This window comes from Leptopilina heterotoma, unplaced genomic scaffold (assembly GCF_015476425.1).
Source record: "Leptopilina heterotoma isolate Lh14 unplaced genomic scaffold, ASM1547642v1 Lhet_187, whole genome shotgun sequence".
NCBI classification, from domain to species: Eukaryota; Metazoa; Arthropoda; class Insecta; order Hymenoptera; family Figitidae; genus Leptopilina; species Leptopilina heterotoma.
The window spans coordinates 1,274,379-1,295,336 of record NW_025110906.1 but is presented as its reverse complement, the minus strand read 5'-3'; the positions used below and the strand labels follow the sequence as shown (position 1 = coordinate 1,295,336).

General features: G+C 23.1%; 2 protein-coding genes and 1 long non-coding RNA gene across 3 annotated transcripts; all 3 read right to left on the bottom strand.

The window, feature by feature from the left end:
• Positions 1-1,680: 1,680 nt before the first annotated feature.
• Positions 1,681-20,700, bottom strand: LOC122500504. The gene is made up of 15 exons (XM_043609461.1): positions 20,500-20,700; positions 18,624-18,774; positions 18,467-18,559; positions 18,143-18,379; positions 17,375-17,584; positions 17,028-17,137; positions 16,692-16,781; positions 16,518-16,619; positions 4,439-4,589; positions 4,220-4,312; positions 3,849-4,085; positions 2,957-3,142; positions 2,397-2,506; positions 2,185-2,274; positions 1,681-2,070 (listed from the first exon to the last, which is right to left on the bottom strand). Exons 1-15 carry the CDS (start codon positions 20,503-20,505, stop codon positions 1,966-1,968), a joined length of 1,971 nt encoding a protein of 656 aa, XP_043465396.1. The 5' UTR covers positions 20,506-20,700; the 3' UTR covers positions 1,681-1,965.
• LOC122500494 (retinol dehydrogenase 13-like) lies at positions 8,049-14,836 on the bottom strand. The gene is made up of 5 exons (XM_043609453.1): positions 14,794-14,836; positions 8,799-8,949; positions 8,642-8,734; positions 8,316-8,554; positions 8,049-8,190 (listed from the first exon to the last, which is right to left on the bottom strand). The coding sequence occupies exons 1-4, from the start codon at positions 14,797-14,799 to the stop codon at positions 8,331-8,333; spliced, it is 474 nt and encodes a 157-aa protein (XP_043465388.1). The 5' UTR covers positions 14,800-14,836; the 3' UTR covers positions 8,049-8,190; positions 8,316-8,330.
• Positions 9,353-10,127, bottom strand: LOC122500495. Its single transcript, XR_006301485.1, has 3 exons — positions 10,106-10,127; positions 9,479-9,571; positions 9,353-9,391 (listed from the first exon to the last, which is right to left on the bottom strand). It is a non-coding gene; the product is annotated as an uncharacterized LOC122500495 (long non-coding RNA).
• Positions 20,701-20,958: the final 258 nt, after the last annotated feature.

The window sequence follows — 20,958 nt, the reverse complement described above, 5'->3', positions numbered from 1 at the left end:
GTAGTATTGTATTATAAATTGATACATAATATTTATTGATAAACACTGGTAACAAATGAAAAAATTCTAAATACAGGGAAGGAATCCTAACAACATAGTGACAGCATTGACAAAATTTATTATTTTCTAGTATTGTTGATTACTACGAAAATTAATATTTTTGTCAATGTTTTATTTATTTATACATGTGCATGATATTTAAACTTTGTTCAATATTTTGTCATTTTTCTTATTACCTAAATTTGTTTTCTTTTTTAAACTATTTTTGTTGTTGAAATGCTTAAATATAGACATGATAGAATTTATCGAGTTTAAAAATATGAATTTTATAAATTCCTTTAGTTATTGTATATTGAAATTGAATATTTATTTATTAAACGTAAAAGTATAAAATAATTACTGAAATTCTCTTAGTTATTGGATATTAAATTTAATATTTGTTTATTAAAGGTAAAATTGAATGCATGTCGAATTTCAAATTTAAATTTTTTGTCAATTTCACTTAATTAGGGAGTTAATTAGATGTTTCACTTTCAGGAATTTTTTTTCCCTTTTTTTGAGTGATTTTAAGCTCAGGTGACGGATGCGTCCCGGGACGTATGGGTGAGCCTAACGTGCCCCTTTATCCCTAGAGTAGGCTTTTTGCACCTGGGCGGTATGTGAGAGAATCGTGGAGTGCTTGTATGCGTGTTCCTGTGATTTAAAAGTAGGTTAGCATTAAATAGCTACGGGGAAGGTAGGAGAAGCTCTTTTTTTGGTATGAATGGGGTAAATTTTACTTTCGTTTAAAATGCGACTGTAGGTAGGGAATTCGGTAATTTTTTTTCCAAAGTGTGAATGTGTATCTCAACAACTGGAGTTCCAGTGAAACCAGTGCCGGTTTTAGCCAGCGTCAGCCACATCGATGTCTCGTGTGAAAATTTTAGGTTCGAGTCTCCCCCAAGTAGGAAAATATTTTCGCACAGGCATGGTCGCGGCGCACTACCACGGAGCCGGCACTTGGTGGAAAATTTATTTAAATTTAAATCTATATTTATTTTTATGTCACTATGTTGTTTCAAATTTTACATTGATTTATAAACTTGTGATTTGTTTAAATATTAAAATTAATTTAATTTAATTTTAATTGTTTAAATATTGTTTTGTACTTGTTTAAATAGGAAAGCAAAGTAATTAAAAATATAAAAGTCATTATTTTTATATTTTCAATTAATTTTTAAAATTAATCAGGAATTTAATTTAATTTAAATTTAATAAAAAAATTTTTTTAATTACTTAAAAATTAATTTTTAAGTAATTTTTTCTTCAGAAATTACACTGTAAATAGAAAGGTATTAATTTAGTTCCGATTTTGGTATACTATAAATTGTCTTGAGATTCTATCTTAATACTCAAATCAGCTCTAATTTAGCACTTTTCTTTTACAGCAAAAATAAAAATATTAAATAAATAAAAAATTATATAACAATTATTATTTTAAATAATATTTCAAAGGGAAAGTAAAATGAGTGGATTGCAAAAACTTTCATGAAAAAAACGTTACGTCCAGTATTGTATAAAATGTTTAGGAAGTTACGTAAAACTTTATACAAATAGAGAAGAGTTTTAATATTTATTTTTTTAACATTTTTTTTTTCTTGAAAGAAAGAGGATTTTTATTTAACCAAATTAACAAAAGTATTGAAATTTTATTACTTATATGGAAGAAAAGCTTCACTTGGAACAGAGATGAGTTTCTCTAGACTAGAGAAAGTCTTAACTGAAATAACTAAAAATTTCGCTAATATATTGAAATTTGTAGTTTTTGAAATTTGTGTTCCAGGTGAAGAATTTTTTCCGTTGTACTTTTTATTGAAAAACAGAAGTTTTTTTTCGTGAAATAATGAGTTTAGAAGACACTTATAAGTAATTGAGTATTAAAGTCAAAATATTAAAAATATAATTTGAATTTTTTCATATCCATTTTTAAATTAATCTTTCTTCTGGTTTGAGTCCCACTAGATCACAGCATTTATTCCAAAACGTTTGTCTATCTTCATTACTGTATGGACGATTGAAAAAGTTCATGTTCTAAAAAATATGAAAATAAATTAATAATTGTTAAATTAAATTAACGATTACTGAATTCAATTAAAAATTATAAAATTAGATTCAATGGAGAAGTTAGTAATTATATGAAATTACCTTGCAGTCTACGAAATACTTTCCCGACACTCTTGATCCTTCATCGCTAACTGTCAAATGAATAGATGTCTGAGCGCCTTCTTCTGGTGTCTAAAAAATAATTTTTTCTGTTTAATTATCATTCATTATATATTTTTTTTAAATTTAATTAGTGAAGTATAAATTTTTTTTATAAACATGAAAATATATATAATTTTTTTTGTAATTTTTACCTTGAAGAGTAATGTTGCTAAACTAACAATTATAATTCTGGCTGGTTGGAAAACATGTTCGAAAATATTAGTTCTAACCCAACCAGGATAGACACAATTTGATGTGACACCTTTTAAAATAATTGGATAAAAAATTAGATTAAAAAAAGCTGAGTAACTAGGCACTGAAAAAAATTTTTACTTGATTCAAATAAACGATTATTTGTCTAGTATGAAATAAATAGTTATTTGTATCAAATAATTTTTATTTCAGTCAATTAAATAGTATTTAGTATCATCAAATATATATCTATTTGTATCAAATAATTTTTATTTCGCTCCATTAAATGGTATTTGCTATTATCAAATAAATGTAATATTTTTTTATATATCCAACTAAAAGGTATCTGCTTCAAATTCTGAAATTATTGGTTCAAATAAAATTTACTTGATTTAAATAAAAATTATCTGATACAAGCAAAATATTTATTTAATAATAGACAAGTAATAATTGATTATTTGAATAAAATAAAATTTTTTCAGTGTATTTTTTGAAATGTGTTTCAAAACTTATTGCTTACCAGTGCCTTTCAAACGTTTCGCAAATTGATTACTACCTAACACATTATACAACTTACTATCACTATAAAGTGTAAGTAAGTTATGGCCTTTCTCAGAATTCATATTATGAAAGTCCAATCTTCCCAGTAAATGTAATAAGGATGATACGTGAATTATTCGACTAGGTGATGATTTCTTTAATAAGTCTGCGAATTAAAAAATTTCTATTACAATTCACATTACGTAAAAATAAATCTGATCTTGTAGAAAAATTTACTTTTAAATTTTGTTTAATTTTTAGTTAAATTTAAGCAAATAATTTAATTATTAAAAATTAAGCACTAAGTCTATTAAAAAACCTTGCAGGATTTATATTATTTTTGGCTCCAGTTAATTTTTTTGTAACCTTATAGTTGCTCTTCACATTTTAGACAAGAACTTTAAGATATCAAAGTTACACTGAAAAAAATTTATTTAATTTAAATAACCAATTACTTGTCTATTATTATCAAGTAAATATTTACTTGAATCAATGAATTTTCCTTTAAATCAAATTATTTGAACCAATAATTTCAGTATTTAAAGCAAATACTGTCACGGTAAATCGTTAGGTATTAAAATAACACCAAAAAGGATTAAAATAATCCAATTTAGTGTTATTTTAATCCATTTTGGTGTTATTTTAACACCTAACGATTTACCGTGGTATAATTGACACAAATAAAAATTATTTGATTCAAGTAATTATTTAATTGATAAATAGTCGAGTAATCGGTTATTTGAATCAAATAAATTTTTTTTCAGTGAAAAAAATTCCCCTGGGAGCCAAAATTTAATGTAAATCCGACGGCGTTCTTTGAGAAAAAGTTACCTAATTAAAAGCTTAGTATTGTGAAATTAAAATACACCTACCGATTAACAAATTAGTCAACAAAAAATGCCCATAGTGATTCACTTGCAGTCCTAATTCCAAACCATCTTTCGTTTTTTTATTTGAATTAACAGCAATACCCGCATTGTTGATTAGAACATCTAGTCGCTTTTCATTTGCAACAATAGTTTTTACAAATTTCCTTACACTTTCAAATGAACTTAGGTCCAAAAAGTGTGCTTCAACATTTTTATTGCCAGATATTTTTATTATTTCGTCTATGGAAAAATTTTAGAATTGAATATAGTTAAGTGTAAGAGATTAGAAAATATAATTTAATTATATACATTTGCTTTTTTTTGGTAATTAAATTAAAATTAAAAATAAAGTCTAATGTATATTTTTAACATACCTTTAGCTTCATTAGCTTCAATTATATCATTACATGCAATGATGACTTTTGCACCTCTTTTTGCCAGATCTAAAGCTGTGCATTTTCCAATTCCTGCAAAAAAATGAGTAAAATGCAAATCAGATTTATTTCATTTTTTAAAAAATATTTATTAATATAATTGATTAATATTTTTTAGATAATAATGTTATTAACTTTTTTTAAAATAGATGTAGTTACCTCTGCTTGACCCAGTAATAATTATGACTTGACCATCTAGTCTTTTAGAATTTTTACATTTTCCTTTTGTTACAATATTTAATATTTTTATTATTATCACAATTAAAGAAGCATAAAAAATATACGTAAATATTTGGTAATATGTGTTGTACTGAAACATACGATATAGAGCTTAAAATTATTAATTGAACTCTTAATATTTTTTTCAATTACTATTAATTTGCTTCAGATAAATAAAAAAAATTTATTTTAATAATTTACGAATATTTTCCTGTTTATTTTTGTAATTAAAAATACAAATAAAATAAATTTTTAATAAATTTTGAATTTGAATGACTTAAAAATAAAAATAAAAATAGTACCTATTCACATATCAGTTAATTAAAATAGTTTTCGTCCAAACTTTGTTTATACAATCATTAATTGACCATAAAGGGTTCATAAAGTTATCAGTCGATGCGACTTTCAAACTTCTTAATTCGGCATTTATTTTTTTGGAACTACATAACATTTTTAATATCCGGCATTAATTCTTTTTTATTTCTTATGAATTTCTAATTCTTTGATGTAAATAAAAAAAAGAAGTAAACTCAAAAAACTTGTTTGCCTTACATTGAAAAAAAAATTTATTAGATTCAAGTAACCGTAAACTTGTCTATTATCTAATAAATATTTACTTGAAGATAAATAATTTTTATTTGAGTTAATTAAATTGTATTTGAACCAATAATTTCAGTATTTGAAGCAAATACCATTTAATTGACTGAAATAATAGTTTATTTGATACAAATAAATATTTATTCGCATGTGAAATATTTATCTAAACCAAATAAAAGTATTAGGATAACGATACACTGAAAAATAAATTTATTTTATTCAAATAACCGATTATTATCAAATAAATTTTTACTTGACTCAAATAACTTTTTTTTGAGTCAATTAATTAGTATTTAAACCAATAATTTCAGTACTTTAAGCAAATACCATTTAATTGACTCCAATAATTATTATTTGATTCAATTTAATATTTATTTGACAATAGACAAGTAATCGATTATTTGAGTCAAATAAATTTTTGTTCCAGTGTAATGTGTATTGACTTCTAAATTTTCAAAAATTAAAAACTATTAAAAAAAACAATATTCAAAATTACAAAGTGTCTTCTAAAAATAAAATTAGTATTTTTTTAAAACTATTTTTGTTCAAATAGTTTAATAATGAAAAATGTTTTAAAACTATTTTGGTTCTTAAGTAAAGACTCACCTCCATGACGATGATTAAATTTACGAAGGTTGGTATAGTTCTCTAAACGTAATTTTTACTAGATCACTCACTTTTTGAAAAATTAAATTTTTCTCTATAAAATTTTTAAAGAAACGTCAAAAACTGTAGAAGCTATTGAAACATGTTACTATTACGGAAATATATTAAACTATGAAAGAGCAACATAACTCATTTTACTTTCGCTGCGAAAGTTTCTCTATGCATCAGAAAAATATTTGAATCTTCCGCTTCAACTCGACAAATTGTATAAGACGCGATTTCGGATTATGCTGATACATATATACTCTGAGAAGAAAAAAAGTTGAATTTTAACAAGATGGCTTTGTAAATACATCTGGATAAGTAAATTTTCATTATTATCTGTCGAGTTAAACCAACTTTATTATTATATGACTTGTCGATTTAATAAAATAGTGGGTCGTGTATAAATTACGTAAGACTTTAAGGAGCGAGGGGGTCCAGCTATTTCTTACGATCAGCAAAAAAAATGAAACTAATGTATATGTAATAATCTTTTTCATTGGGGGGAGGCGTTAAAATTTTAGAAAAACAAATCCTTACGTAATTTTTACACTGTCCCTAGTTATTAAAATTTCTTTTATTTTCTAAACTGGAAATTTGTTCCTTTATGAATTTATTAATCAGTCTTGTGAATTTAACATTTTTATTTTGTCTAAAAACTTTTTTCAAAAAAATAATAACTTTAGACATCCTTACAAGTTAACAAATTTTACACCCACAGAAAAGATATATTTGACTCAAAGCCAACTAGACATTTCATATGTTTTAAATAGAAGTTATTTTATTTCATATAAAATTTTTACTAGAAACAAATAAATAACCTTGTTGGATCTGGGATAACTACTTTTATTTTACTCAAATAAATTATATTTGTTTTAAATAAAATTTTTTTCTCTGGGTGTAAAAAATACAAAATTAAATTAATATTGTCGTAGAATTAGATACTTTGCAAATGCAATTATTTTGTATGGAAGTTATTAATAATTAATAATTAATTAAAAAATTAATATTAATAGATAATAATCAATTACAATTTACTTTATTTTCTAAAGTAGGAAAAGTTTTGTTTATGTATTTATTAAACATTGTAATCTATTATTTATTTGTTAATAACTAATCAAAGAAAACGACTGCTTTACAATTTTTGTGATTTTTAAATTATAATTATAATCTTAAATTAATAAGATTCTTAACTTAAAATGAAAAAGTAAAACTTAGATATATTAAATATTATAATGTGAAGATTTAAATGAATCTTTCTTCTGGTTTAAGATTCACAAGATCACAGCATTTTTCCCAAAAATTTTTTCCAACTTCTACATCTCTTGTTATAGATGATGAGTAACCTTTCTGCAATAAATAAAATTAAGGAACTTTTTTAATAATTTGAATTAAAAATAAAAAACCTATACCTGACAATCCGCGAAATGTTTTCCTGAGATACTTTTTACTTCGTCATGAATTGACAAATATATTGTGGTTTGAGCACCTTCGACTGCTGTCTGAAACAATCAGTTAATATTTGCAGCAAATACCATTTTATTGATTTAAATAAAAATTATTTGATTCAAGTAAATATTTATTTGATATTAGACAAGTAATTGATTACTTGAATCAAATAAATTTAAATTTTAGTGTGTCACTTATTTCTACAATTTATTCGACTGTGAAACTTATCACAAAAGAAATACCTATATTTATTTGAATTACAATGTTCCAAAAAGTTTTGACTTTCAAAATGACTGAAATTTATTTTTCTTTTGTTCAAATTTAAAATTTATTATAAAATAATTTATAATTTTTTAATTATTTCAATTATATTATTATATTCAATTTAATTGATTCAAATGTAATTGCAATTTAATTTGTGATTGTTTCAAAATTTATACTGTAAATTTTGATTTTCATTGCAGTTAATTATTTTTGAAAATACTTGTGTAACTCCAGGAGAAATTTCTATTATTTTGAAAATTATTTTAAAAGTTTCGAATTTTTAGAATCTGAATTACCTTGAAAAATAATTCCAAAAATTTATTTAAAAAATATCTTATTATTAAAAAAAACTCTCTCATTATTTCTGTGCGCACCATACCAGGGTGTAACGAATTTGAGGTTACTTCTGAAATAAGAAGTTTCATAACATGAAGTCATTTTTATATATTTTACTTCATTATGATAATCATAATATAACAAAGAAAAGTTTCAAGAATGAATACTAATCTTGGAAATTAGTAATTACCACTGCCTACTAATCTTCTTGAAAATTCATTACTCCCTATTATGATGTATAATTTACTGGTACCATATACAAAAAGAATTCTAAAATATCTAACAATAAAATAAAAAGGTGTATTATCAAAATTCATATTATTAAAATCTAAGGATCCAAATATGTGCAATATTGAGGATACGTGGACAATTCGACTAGGCTGACTTTTTTAGTAAACCTGTAAAAGAAAAATGTCTATTATCGATAAAAAATATTTCAAGTTTCGTCGAAATTTAAAAACTTTTATTTGCAAATAATTTTCGTAATTTTCCTTTTAAACATATGAGTAATATTGAAATTTACCAATTAATAAATTTGTCAGTAAAAAGTGTCCATAGTGATTGACTTGTAAACACAAATCGAGACCATCCTCGGTTTTCTCGTCAAGCATTTTGTCCCCACGCCTGCATTATTAACCAAAACATCTAATCTGCTTTCTGTGTCAATTATTTCGCTTGCAAATTTTCTGACACTCTTCAAAGAGGCTAAATCCAAGTGTCGAACCACCACATTTCTATTTTTCGTAATTTCCACTATTTCTTCTATCAATTGGAGATGAAAATTGATATTTTCAGTTAATAATTTGTTATTGGTAACATTTTACTTGATAACAAAATAATTGTTATTACCTTTCGCCTTGTGAGCTTTTACTAGATCCCTACACGCTAAAATAACTTTTGCTCCTCTTCTCGCAAAATCTAAAGCTGTCTCCTTACCAATGCCTTAGAGAATTAGAAATAAGAATGAATTTTTTTTGTAAAAAAAGACTATTAAGATGGAAGGTACCTGTATTAGCGCCGGTGACAATTATGACTTGTTCATCCAATCTCTTATCACTTTTACATACTCCTACGGTTAATTTATTGTATATTTTGAATAGGGTTAACAATACTGCAATGCAACAAATGCATGCCACTATTATCCACAAAATTTCATTCTGAAATAATTTTTTAATTTATTCTTTAAATTTATTACTTTTTTATACCAACGCGTTAGAGTGAACATGTTTTTAAACTTGGTCCGTAAATCCCGTAAAAGTCCGTAAATTTACTTGAAGATATAATTTGGAGAATTTTAGAGAAACAAATGATTGGAGAAATTTAATTATTTTCAAAAATAGTAAAATTCTTCGCAGAAATTCAATTATATGTTCAAAAATTTTAAAAACTTCTCATCAAAATTTCAATTATCTTTAGAAATAATTAAATTTTTCTCCCAATTTTTTTAAATTTTGTCAAAATTAATGAACTTTTGTTTTCAAATAATATTCGTAATTTTTATTTTAGAAATTCGAGTAATATTGTAATTTAGCAATTAATAAATTTGTCAGTAAAAAGTGTCCACCACATTTCTATTTTTCGTAATTTCCACTATTTCTTCTATTAATTGGAGATGAAAATTAATATTTTCAGTTAATAATTTGTTATTGGTAATATTTTACTTGATAACAAAATAATTGTTATTACCTTTCGCCTTGTGAGCTTTTACTAGATCCCTACACGCTAAAATAACTTTTGCTCCTCTTCTCGCAAAATCTAAAGCTGTCTCCTTACCAATGCCTTAGAGAATTAAAAATTCAATTTAATTTGCATTGGAGAAATTTAATAATTTATTTGCAAGGAATAGAAAAAATTGGTTTGTCAGAATTTTTATTTTTACGAATTGCTATTTAATGGAAACTTTAAAATGACAATTTTTTTTAAACAGAATAATGATTTTTAGAAAAAATTAGACAGTTTGGGTTGTCCCTACAAAACTCTTAGTAATTTCATTGAAAGTAAAAAAAACTTTTATTTGAACCAAATAAAAGTTTATTTTAACCAAATATTCTAAAAGAATTACTTTGAATATTCTATCACTAAAAGGACACGTTAGAAAATACAATAGATTTGGCTCTCTCAGCCGATTCTTCAATGGCCCAATTACTTTATTGTTTTTGCCATTTTTCAAAATTTTACAATATCAAAAAAATTTGCTCAGAAAATTCGACTGAGACCAAAAAAGAATATAATATATCCGATGTGATTTTTGAGGAGAATAATTTGATAAAAACCGAGATATTTTTTAATAGCACTTTTTTGTATTGTAGATACCTGTATTAGCGCCGGTGACAATATTATGACTTGTTCATCCAATCTCTTATCACTTTTACATAGGGGAGACTGGGGTAAACCCGAGCACAGGGTAAACCCGCTCACTAGCGATTTAACGCGTTGATCTCAACTTAAGATGGAGATATTGATACTGTGAATAGTACTTAACATTCAACTTATATTAACGAACTTTCGTTTAGTTTCATGAATTCAACATAGAATCAGAGTCAATCAAATGTTTTTAGAGGTATCAGAAAAAAAAACGTTTTTTGGATTTTTAAGTTTTTCGATCATTATTTTTGAGTCTTAATTTATTTGGCAAATTTTTTTTGTTGCTATTGGATGTCCTTCTTCGAAGTACATGTATAGTTTTATCTTATTTCAAAAAGATTTAATTAAATTTATTCTGAAATATGAGGAATACACTCGGGGTAAAGTCGCTCACGTGAAGTCGGGGTAAACCCGCTCACTTAGTTTTTAATTTAAAATTTAGAGTAAAATAATTTCACGTATTATATTTTAACAATAACACTATTTATGACTTGTTAAAACCAAAATTGTAACTACATTTCATTTTCTCTTAATAAAATATAACATTATTTAAATCCATATTTGTAATTCATGAAACCTATATTCATTATTTATTAAACCAATTTGTTGTTTGTAGAATTGTTTATATAAGTCATAAATTATCAATAATAAATCATACTTAAGACGGGAATAAGACGAACTTTAATATTTAAAAAATAAAACTTTTCCGTCTTGAAAAGATAAAGTGAGCGGGTTTACCCTGGAAAATTGTAATTTCAAAATTTAATACATGTGTATTAAAAAGTTTTTCTAAGTAAAACTAAAAAAGGTAAATCAAAAACTCTTTTTTATTTTTTTAGTAGAAATCATAAGCTTTCAAATGATATAAATTAACTTGGATTTAGAGAATAATTTCCTAGATTTTTACCGATCTGAAAAAAAGTGAGCGGGTTTACCCCAGTCTCCCCTACTCCTACGGTTAATTTATTGTATATTTTAAATATGGATAATAATACTGCAATGCAACAAATGCAAGTCACTATTATCCACAATGTTTTATTCTGAAATAATTTTTAATTTGTTCTTTGAATTTATTACGTTTTTTTATATACCAATGAACATGTTTTTACAACACTATGAGCTTTATTATTTGTCGAAAAAAAATCTTAAAGATTGATAAATTACAATGCAGAAATACTACAAAGTTATGTTAATCTTAAATTATGCATATAAATTGAATATTTGAATTCATTTGTTAGTACTTTTTAAAGAATACTAATTTAAAATTTAAATTTGTACGAGATTGATTTTTTAATTAGTATACAAAGAGAAAAATTTCATTTGAATCAAATATCAGACTTCGCACTCGATAATTAATTTCAAAAAAGTAGCTTTTGAACTAAGAAAAGTAGTAAAAAAGTAGCTATCGATAAATTAAACTTGACGACCAAAAAAACTGGTTTTAGCCACTTTACAAAACTGACAAAACTTTCATTCTATATTTTATTTTCCTGACTTTTTCCTAATTTTCATCAAAAATATTTACATCTTTCTTATCCTGTTAAAAAATTGAATTCCTGCATCGAATGTTTTATTATTCATGAAAGAATTTCAATATTTATAAAAATAATTTAACGCTTGCGAAGAATTTTATAAAAATTTTTAAATAATTGATTTCTTACGACTAATTTTACGCAAATTCTAATTTTAATAATTGAATTCCTGAGAAATTTTTATTATTCATGAAAAGAATTGAATTCTTACGAAGATTTTAACAAAATTTTTTTAAATAATTGAATTCTGTTTGGAAATTTTGAAAATAGTAGATATTAAAAATCGCATTGAATTGTGAAAAGTTTTTAAAAATAATTAAATTTAACAAAGAATTTTATTAAAATTTTCTACAATAATTGAATGTCTGTGTGGTATTATGTTAAATTTTTTTGAAAATAATTAAATTCTAAAAAAACATTTTCTTATTTATGAAAATAATTGAATTCTTGCGAAGGATTTTATTAGAATTTTTAAAAATAATTGAATTTCCAAGAACAAATTTATTACTTTTAAAAATAATTGAGTTGTTGTGATGAATATTATTATTTTAGAAAGTAATTGAATTTTGCTAAGAATTGTACTAAATTGCCTCAAAATAATTGAATTTTTGGGAATAATTTTGTTATTTATCGACATAATTGAATTCATTCGAAGAATTATTTATGTAAATAAATCAATTCTTGGGAAGAATTTTATTAAAGTTTTCAAAAATAATTGAATTCGTGGAATTAATTAAATTATTGAGAAGCATTTTTTTAAAATGTTTAAAAAGAATCGAATTTTTGTGAAAAATTTTGTTATTTTTGAAAATAATTGAATTCTTCATAAGAATTTTATAAACATTGTTTTAAATAATTAATTTTTTCGAAGTACAATAAATGTTATGAAAATTTTATTTTATATAATTGAGTTCTTGCGGAAAACTTTATTCATAAAAATAATTGTATTTTACAAAGAAGTTTGTTAAAATGCCTCAAAATAATTGAATTTTTCGATTAATTGATTTAAAATAGTTTATAAAAATAATTGAAATTCGTCGATGAGTTTTATTATTTATGAAAATAATTAAATTCTTGCTGAGAATTTTATCAAAAAAATTTTTTTTTTAAATTAAATTTCCATGAAAAATGTTATTATTAGTGAAAGTAATTGAATTATTGTGAAGACTTGTATAAAAATTTTGTTAAATAATTGATTTTTTCGAAAATTCTATTCTAAATTAATTGAATTCCTGTAGAAATTTTATTATTTATGAAAGTAACTGAATTTTAGATGAATTCTATCAATTGTTTTGTAAGTAATTGAATTCTTTTGCGAAATTTTCTGAAAATACTAGATATTGAAAATAATTGAATCTCGAATATTTTTTGAAAATAATTGAATCGTTTTAAAGAATTTGATTATAATTTTTGAGAATAGATTTTTGATTTCTAGTATTAGCGAATTTAAAGTAGTGGAAATTCTCAAAAAAAAACCAGAAAGAGTAGCTTTTAGTGGCTGAAATCTAAAAAAGTACCTAAATAGTAACATAACGTAAGAAAAGTAGTAAATAGTAGGTTTAAGTAGATGAGTACGAAGCCTGAAATATATTTTATTTGAAAAATACATTTCTTCTAGGGTGATTGTGCGTATTACTACGAGTGCCCCATTTACTACAAATTTCATTAAAAATATTAAAATAAAACTTTATTTGATAGATAATAGTCTATAAAATATCTATAATAAAACTTTAATTTATATTAATTGTTATTTTTAATGAAAAATTCTAAAAAAATGCATTTTATTACGTTTTATTTAACTTTGAAAATTGCTAGTTTAGATGAGAGCACAAAAAGTTGCATTTTTATAAATTTAAAGAAAATTTTATGTTTTTAACATTTTTATTATTTAATTTTAAACGTAGAATTGGACACAGGATTTTTCGCGCTTGCGTTTATTTCTACGCCGTGTCACACAACCTGAAATATAGTTGTTGACAGTTCGTGTTTGTTTATAATGTTTGTAGTAAACGCAATAAAAAGAGCTTTTAGCTAATATATAAAAGTATTTTATAGTTTTTATTATTGTGAAGACTACACAAAAGCACAATGCCAAAGATTAGGATGCAGTATACGAAGGAAAACTAACTAAAGTTTTTGTTGAATAAATAAAAAACATGATTAGAACATGTAACCTCTATTAATTATTCAATTTAATTTTGTTATTTAAATAAAAATAAATATTTGTTTTCATATTATGAATAACGTTTTAGATAATAATAAAATAATTAAATGTATTATTTTGTCCCTTTGAAATAAATTAAAAGCTAAAAATCTAGGTTATTAAAATAATAATAATAATTTCAATTATAGTAATAATACTTAGCATTTGGAACGTTCGTAATAATTCACGCGTATTAATAGATACAGCGTAGTATTGCACGCGTAGTATTTCAAGCAAATTCGTAGTAATTTACACTTATGCACCTTTTTATAAATATTTCTTTTTTTAATACAAATTAAATTATTTTTATGACCCAAAGACTTTTTTTAGTTTTTAGAAAGATTAACTACTCAGTAAAAAAAAAATTCAAAAAAAAAATTAAAGATTAACAGCTTCAAATGATTCTTTAAACGTGGCTGATTTTGAAACACGTAATAATACGCACAATCACCCTATTCTATTTATTTGATTCAAATAACAGATTTTTTTACTATTAAGCAATAAATATTTACTTGAATCAAATAATGATTATTTAAATCAATTAAATGGCAATTGATTCAAATAATTAAGTTATTGTTTCAAATGCCATTGAATTGAGTCCAATAAATATTATTTGATTCAAGTAAATATTTATTTGTTAGTAGACAAATAATCGGTTATTTGAATTAAATAGATATTTTTTTCAGTGGCAATTTTTATTTTTCACAGCAGCCAATAACTTTAATTTAATAAACATTTTTATTACAAAAATATTTCGTTCATTAAAAAGGTTCCGAATTTTTAAAGCATTAACTGCATTAATTACAAAGTTTCAATTTGGAAAACAAATTTTTTTATTTATTTTTAATTATTTCAATATTAATTAATGAATTATTTCAATGAATAAATTTATTCAAACTCACCTTCATAATGATATGGAGAATGGAGCCTTATAAATATATGTAATATTTCTGTTTTAAATATTATTGATAGGGGAGAGTGGGGCAAAGGCGCTAGGTTTACATTTATCGATGTATATTTTTTAAATTAAGCAATTAATTTATGCGGTCTTTGTTTTTCATTATTCTAAAACTAATCAACAAGAAATTTTAATAGTTGTTATTAAGTATATTATAATTATAAATACATTATTTAATGAAATTTAAAAACAATGCATTTATAAGCATTATATATGCCTTAAAAAAATTAACAAGTGATATTTATTAGTATAATATTTACGAAACATAAGGTTAACAACATATTATTAAAAGAATTAAACTATTTAAATAAAAAATAAAAACTTTTAGTGATTTTAACCTTATATTGTGAATTAATACATAGAAAATTCGAATATTCAATTGTTTTTAACCAAATTATGTTCAATATTGCCTTTGCCCCACATAACAAACTTTTTTTTTACTTTAAATTTAAAATATTTAGAAACAAAATTAAACTAAAACACCACGCCAGTTGTGTAGAGAAATATTTAATTTATTTACATGTTACGTTTTTAAAAATTAAATACTTAAACTCATGTTTTAAAAAATAAAAGTTTCCTCAGTAAAATTATCATTTTATTTTTACAAAACAATTTTTTTGTTATATTTCTTAAAATATTTGATATTTTTAGGTTTTTCTTTTTTTAATCAATTCGTCTGATTGCATTGCAACTTAATTTTTAATACCAATTGGAAAAGACAGAAAATAAAGGAGATATTTTAAAAAAACGTCTTTGCCTTGCATAGCGCCTTTGCCCCACTCTCCCCTAAGTGTTATTTAATATTTTTGAAAGCAACTTCGGGTATAAAGCGGATAAGTTAAAACAAAATATCAGTGCTACGAAAATTGATTGAATTGTTTCAAAAATAAATCTACCTAATGTCAATTAAATTCACTGTTCAGATGTAAAGTGTATTTGAAACTTAATACTTAAATTCTCTGCATTTTATATGATGCACAAATTTGCATGTATGAATATTAATTTGGCAACTTGTGACAAAGTTGAATTTTTTTATTTGTTTTTTATTAAAAGAAATATATAATTCAGCAACAATGGAGAATGTATACTCAGAGAAAATTTTATTGAAACAAAATAAAATTTATTTGAAACAAATAAAAAGTCTAGTTTGGCTCTGAGTCAAATACAGTACATTGTCGTAGAATATTTGACACTTCTAATTGCAATTATTTTTCAGTAATTAATCTACACCCAGAGAATAGATAATTATTATATTCGACTCAGAACTAACTAGACTTTTTATTTGTTACAAATAAATTTTATTTGGTTTAAATAAAATTTTATTTGACTGAAATATATGTTTTATTTGACTGACATATATGTTTATTTATGTCGAATAAAATTTTTATTTAAAATAAAGAAAAAGTCCAATTGGTTCTAAGACAAATATACGTTTATTTAATTCAAATAAAATATGTTTGGTTTAAATAAAATTTTTCTCTGTGTGTATGAAACTATTTCAAATTTATTATAATTTTTATTTTTATACACTAAAAAATAATTTTATAATTTATAATCTATTTATTAATAACTATTGATTTATAATTATAATCTTAAGTTGAAAAGATTCTTAACTGAATATATAAAAAAAGTATAATTTATATTTTTTTATTATAATGTAAAGATTTAAAGGAATCTTTCTTCTGGTTTAAGATTCACAAGATCACAGCATTTTTCCCAAAACTTCTTGCCAACTTCTACATCTCTTGTTATAGATGATGAGTGGGCTTCCTGCAATAAATCAAAAAATTAAACAACTTTTTTAGCAAGTAGACATTTTGAAGTAAAATTAAAAATTTATACTTCACAGTCCATGAAATATTTTCCTGAGATATTTTTTACTTCATCATGAATTGATAAATATATTGTTGTTTGAGCTCCTTCCACTGGTGACTGAAATATTTGCTTACTGTTAGCTAGCAGAACATTTGGATGGTTTTTTACATTAATTATTGTTACTGTAATTGTATAATTAATTAATTTATTTTTCCTTATATCTTTTAAGGAAAAACGCAAAATACTTCAATTAAAATTAAAAATTATTACTAAATTCTTAACTTGAATTTTCTTGTGCAAACACTTGTTAAAATGAATTTGATTAAATAATTAACTAATAAAATGTTTCAAAATTTGTTTTACCTTGAAAAATAATTGGGAAATTTTATTTGCAAAATATCTGAATATTAATGGAAGATTTCTCATTATTTCTGTGCGTACTACGCCAGGATGTAAAGAATTAGAAGTTACTCCTGAAATAATAAGAAATTTATTATGATAATAATATATAATAATCAAGCATTTTAACTATTAATCTTAGAAACTGTACAAAAGGGAAAGAATCTTTATCTAGAACACGTACAAATTTCACTATAATATTAGTGAACTTTTTTTATTTGTTTTAGTTAAGATTTTTACTATTTTAGGGAAATATGTAGCTGTTCCAGGAAAAGATTTTTTTAGAGTATTAATTCTATAATATAGATTACCACTGCCTGCTAATCGCCTTGAAAATTCATTACTTCCTATTATGATGTATAATTTACTGGTAGAATAAATGAAAAAAATTTTAATCAATTTACAGTTATGATAAAATGAACTATTTTCACAATTCATATTTTCTAAGTTTAAGCGTACTAGTCTGTACATTATTGACGATAAATGAACAATTCGACTGGGTGCTGACTTTTTCAGTAAGTCTGTAAAAGAAAAATGTTTGTGCAACTCCAGGAGATATTTAAATGATTTTGGAGCACACTCACAGAAATACTTCAAACTTGATAATATTACATTTACTCGTATGAAGTTTTAAAAAATAAACTTTATGAGCAAAAACAATTGTTTATTTATAAGATACAACAATTGCTCAAAATTGTTTACTACATCTTTTAAAGGATTATAGATAAATAAATTTTGTTTTTTGTATTCAACTCAGGAAATAAAACATTTCAAATTTACTGAGTTCAGTGCAAAAAAACAAAAATTGTTTATCTTTAATTGTTTTAATGAACAATTTAACAATTTTGAGCAATTGTTGTACATATGTTTTATAAATATATTGTTGTGGCTCAAAAAGTTGACCAAGTTTTAAGTAATTCGGTGAGGCTGCTTCAAAATCATTAAAGTTTTTCCTGAAGTTACAAGTTTACTAATTGTCGCTTAAAATTTTTCTAAATTTTGTCAAAATTCATAAACTTTTGTTTTCAAATAATATTCGTAATTTTTATTTTAGAAATTCGAGTAATATTGTAATTTACCAATTAATAAATTTGTCAGTAAAAAGTGTCCATAGTGATTAACTTGTAAACACAAATCGAGACCATCCTCGGTTTTCTCATCAACAATACTCCCCACGCCTGCATTATTAACCAAAACATCTAATCTGCTTTCTGTGTCAATTATTTCGCTTGCAAATTTTCTGACACTTTTCAAAGAGGCTAAATCCAAGTGTCGAACCACCACATTTCTATTTTTCGTAATTTCCACTATTTCTTCTATCAATTGGAGATGAAAATTGATATTTTTAGTTAATAATTTGTTATTGGTAATATTTTACTTGATAACAAAATAATTGTTATTACCTTTCGCCTTGTGAGCTTTTACTAGATCCCTACACGCTAAAATAACTTTTGCTCCTCGTCTCGCAAAATCTAAAGCTGTCTCCTTACCAATGCCTTAAAAAATTAGAAATACGAATTAATTTTTTTTGTAAAAAAAGACTATTAAGATGGAAGGTACCTGTATTAGCGCCGGTGACAATTATGACTTGTTCATCCAATCTCTTATCACTTTTACATACTCCTACGGTTAATTTATTGTATATTTTGAATAGGGTTAATAATACTGCAATGCAACAAATGCAAGCCACTATTATCCACAAAATTTCATTCTGAAATAATTTTTTAATCTATTCTTTAAATTTATTACTTTTTTATAACAACGCGTTAGAGTGAACATGTTTTTAAACTAGGTCCGTAAATTCCGTAAAAGTCCGTAAATTTACTTGAAGATATTTCAATTATGTTCAAAAATTTAAAAAACTTCTCATCAAAATTTCAATTATCTTTAGAAATATGTAATTAAATTTTTCTCCCAAATTCAATTATTTTCAAAAATTTAAATAAAATACTTAGCAAAATTTCCATTACTTTCAAAAATTTTCCTTAATTCAATGATTTTTAATATCTACTATTTGGATAAAATTTTCCAAAAGAATTCAATTATTTACAAATTTTTTCGTAATTATTCAATTATTTTTATAAATAATAAAATCTTTACAGTGCGATTCAATTATTTTCGTAAATAATAAATTTTTTTTAGGAATTAGTAATTAATTTTAATACAATTTTAAGTAATCAAATTTTCGAAAAATGTAATTATTTTTAAGTTTTTTTTTAATAAAATTCGTCAAAAGGATTCAATTATTTAAAAATTTATTCATAAAATTCTTTATGAGAATTCAATTTTAAGAAACATGCAATTATTCAATAAATTGTTTTTTTTTGTATTTAAATAATTGAATTCCAGATAATAGACTTTTGCAAATCTAAATTTTTCATTTTTTTACTAACAATTCTGTGGAATTAATTTTTTTAAGAAATTTTAATTCGCGGATATTTTTTTTTTTTTTTTGAAATTTTAAACAAATGAATTTGAAAATTCTCAAAGAACTTTTTTAAATATTATTAAAAATAATGCATTTATAGAAGAATTTTAGTTAGAAACTCGAAAAAAAAATTAATTTTGGAAAAGTTACAAATTATTGTAGAAATTCAATTATTTTCGTAAATAATAAAATTCTTTGCAAAAATTAAATATTGTTCAAAAATAATAAAAATTTTCTTCGGGATTCAATTATTTTTATAAATAATGAAACTCACCGCAGAATTTTAATTATCTTTAATACAATTTTAATCAAATTTCTCAAAAAAATGCAATTATTCTTAAAAATTTTATTAAAATTCGTCGCAAAAATTCAATTATTTAAAAATTTTTTGATAAAATTCTTTATGGGAATTGAATTTTAAGAAACATTCAATTATTCAATAAATTATTTATTTTTGTATTTAAATAATTGAATTCTAGTAGAATTTTCTAATAAAAATTTATTTAAAGGTGAATTTCAGTTCAAATTTTAGATAATAATTGAATATTTAAAGCAATATAGAGTGAATTTTTAGAAATAATTGAATTTTGAAATTAATTTTTTTGAAAAACTTTAATTAAATTCGTTTTATATTAATTTATGTTTTTATTTTCTAATATATATTTATAATTGAAGAATTTATGAATAATTGAAATTTCGTAAAATTGAATATTGTAAACATCAAATGGATTTAAAAATTGTCAAAGGACTTTTTCGAAAATTATTAAAATTAATCGATTTAATTTTCATCTGAATAAAAATTTATTTGTTTAAAAAATATTTATATGTAAAAAACAAAATTATTTGTTAACAAAAATTATTTGATTCAAGTAAATGTTTACTTGATAATAATTGTTATACACAATAAGTAATCGTTTATTTAAGTTAGATAAATTTTTTCCAGTGTGAGAAGATATGAATAAAGTTACCAAATTTTAATTTGAAAAACAATTTTTTAAATTAACTTACCTCCATATCGATAGGGAATATGTAATATTTCTATCTTAACTATTATCAACAACTGTTATTTTGTATTTTCAATTTTTTTAACAAAATAACTTTGTGGCATAACAACCATAATTAATGAAATTATATTATATTTATTAAATTGTTTTTCAACAATTAACATGTTTAATTTCAATTAAATTCACTATTCACTGTTCACATGTAAACTGTATTTTCTCCATTTTATATTTTGCAATAATCCGCGTAAGTGAATAGTAATTGCAAAACTTGTGACAAGGCTACATTTTTTCTATTTTATTGCTTTAAAAGAAATATGTAAATTAAGTAACGTAGAAGGTAGTTCTTCTGATATTAAAAATTGGTAATTTTTATTTTTTCGAATTTGTTACTTAGAAATTAAAATATATAGAGTATAATTATACAGAATAGATGTGTGGATGGCTTTTTCAAATTTTTCAAATT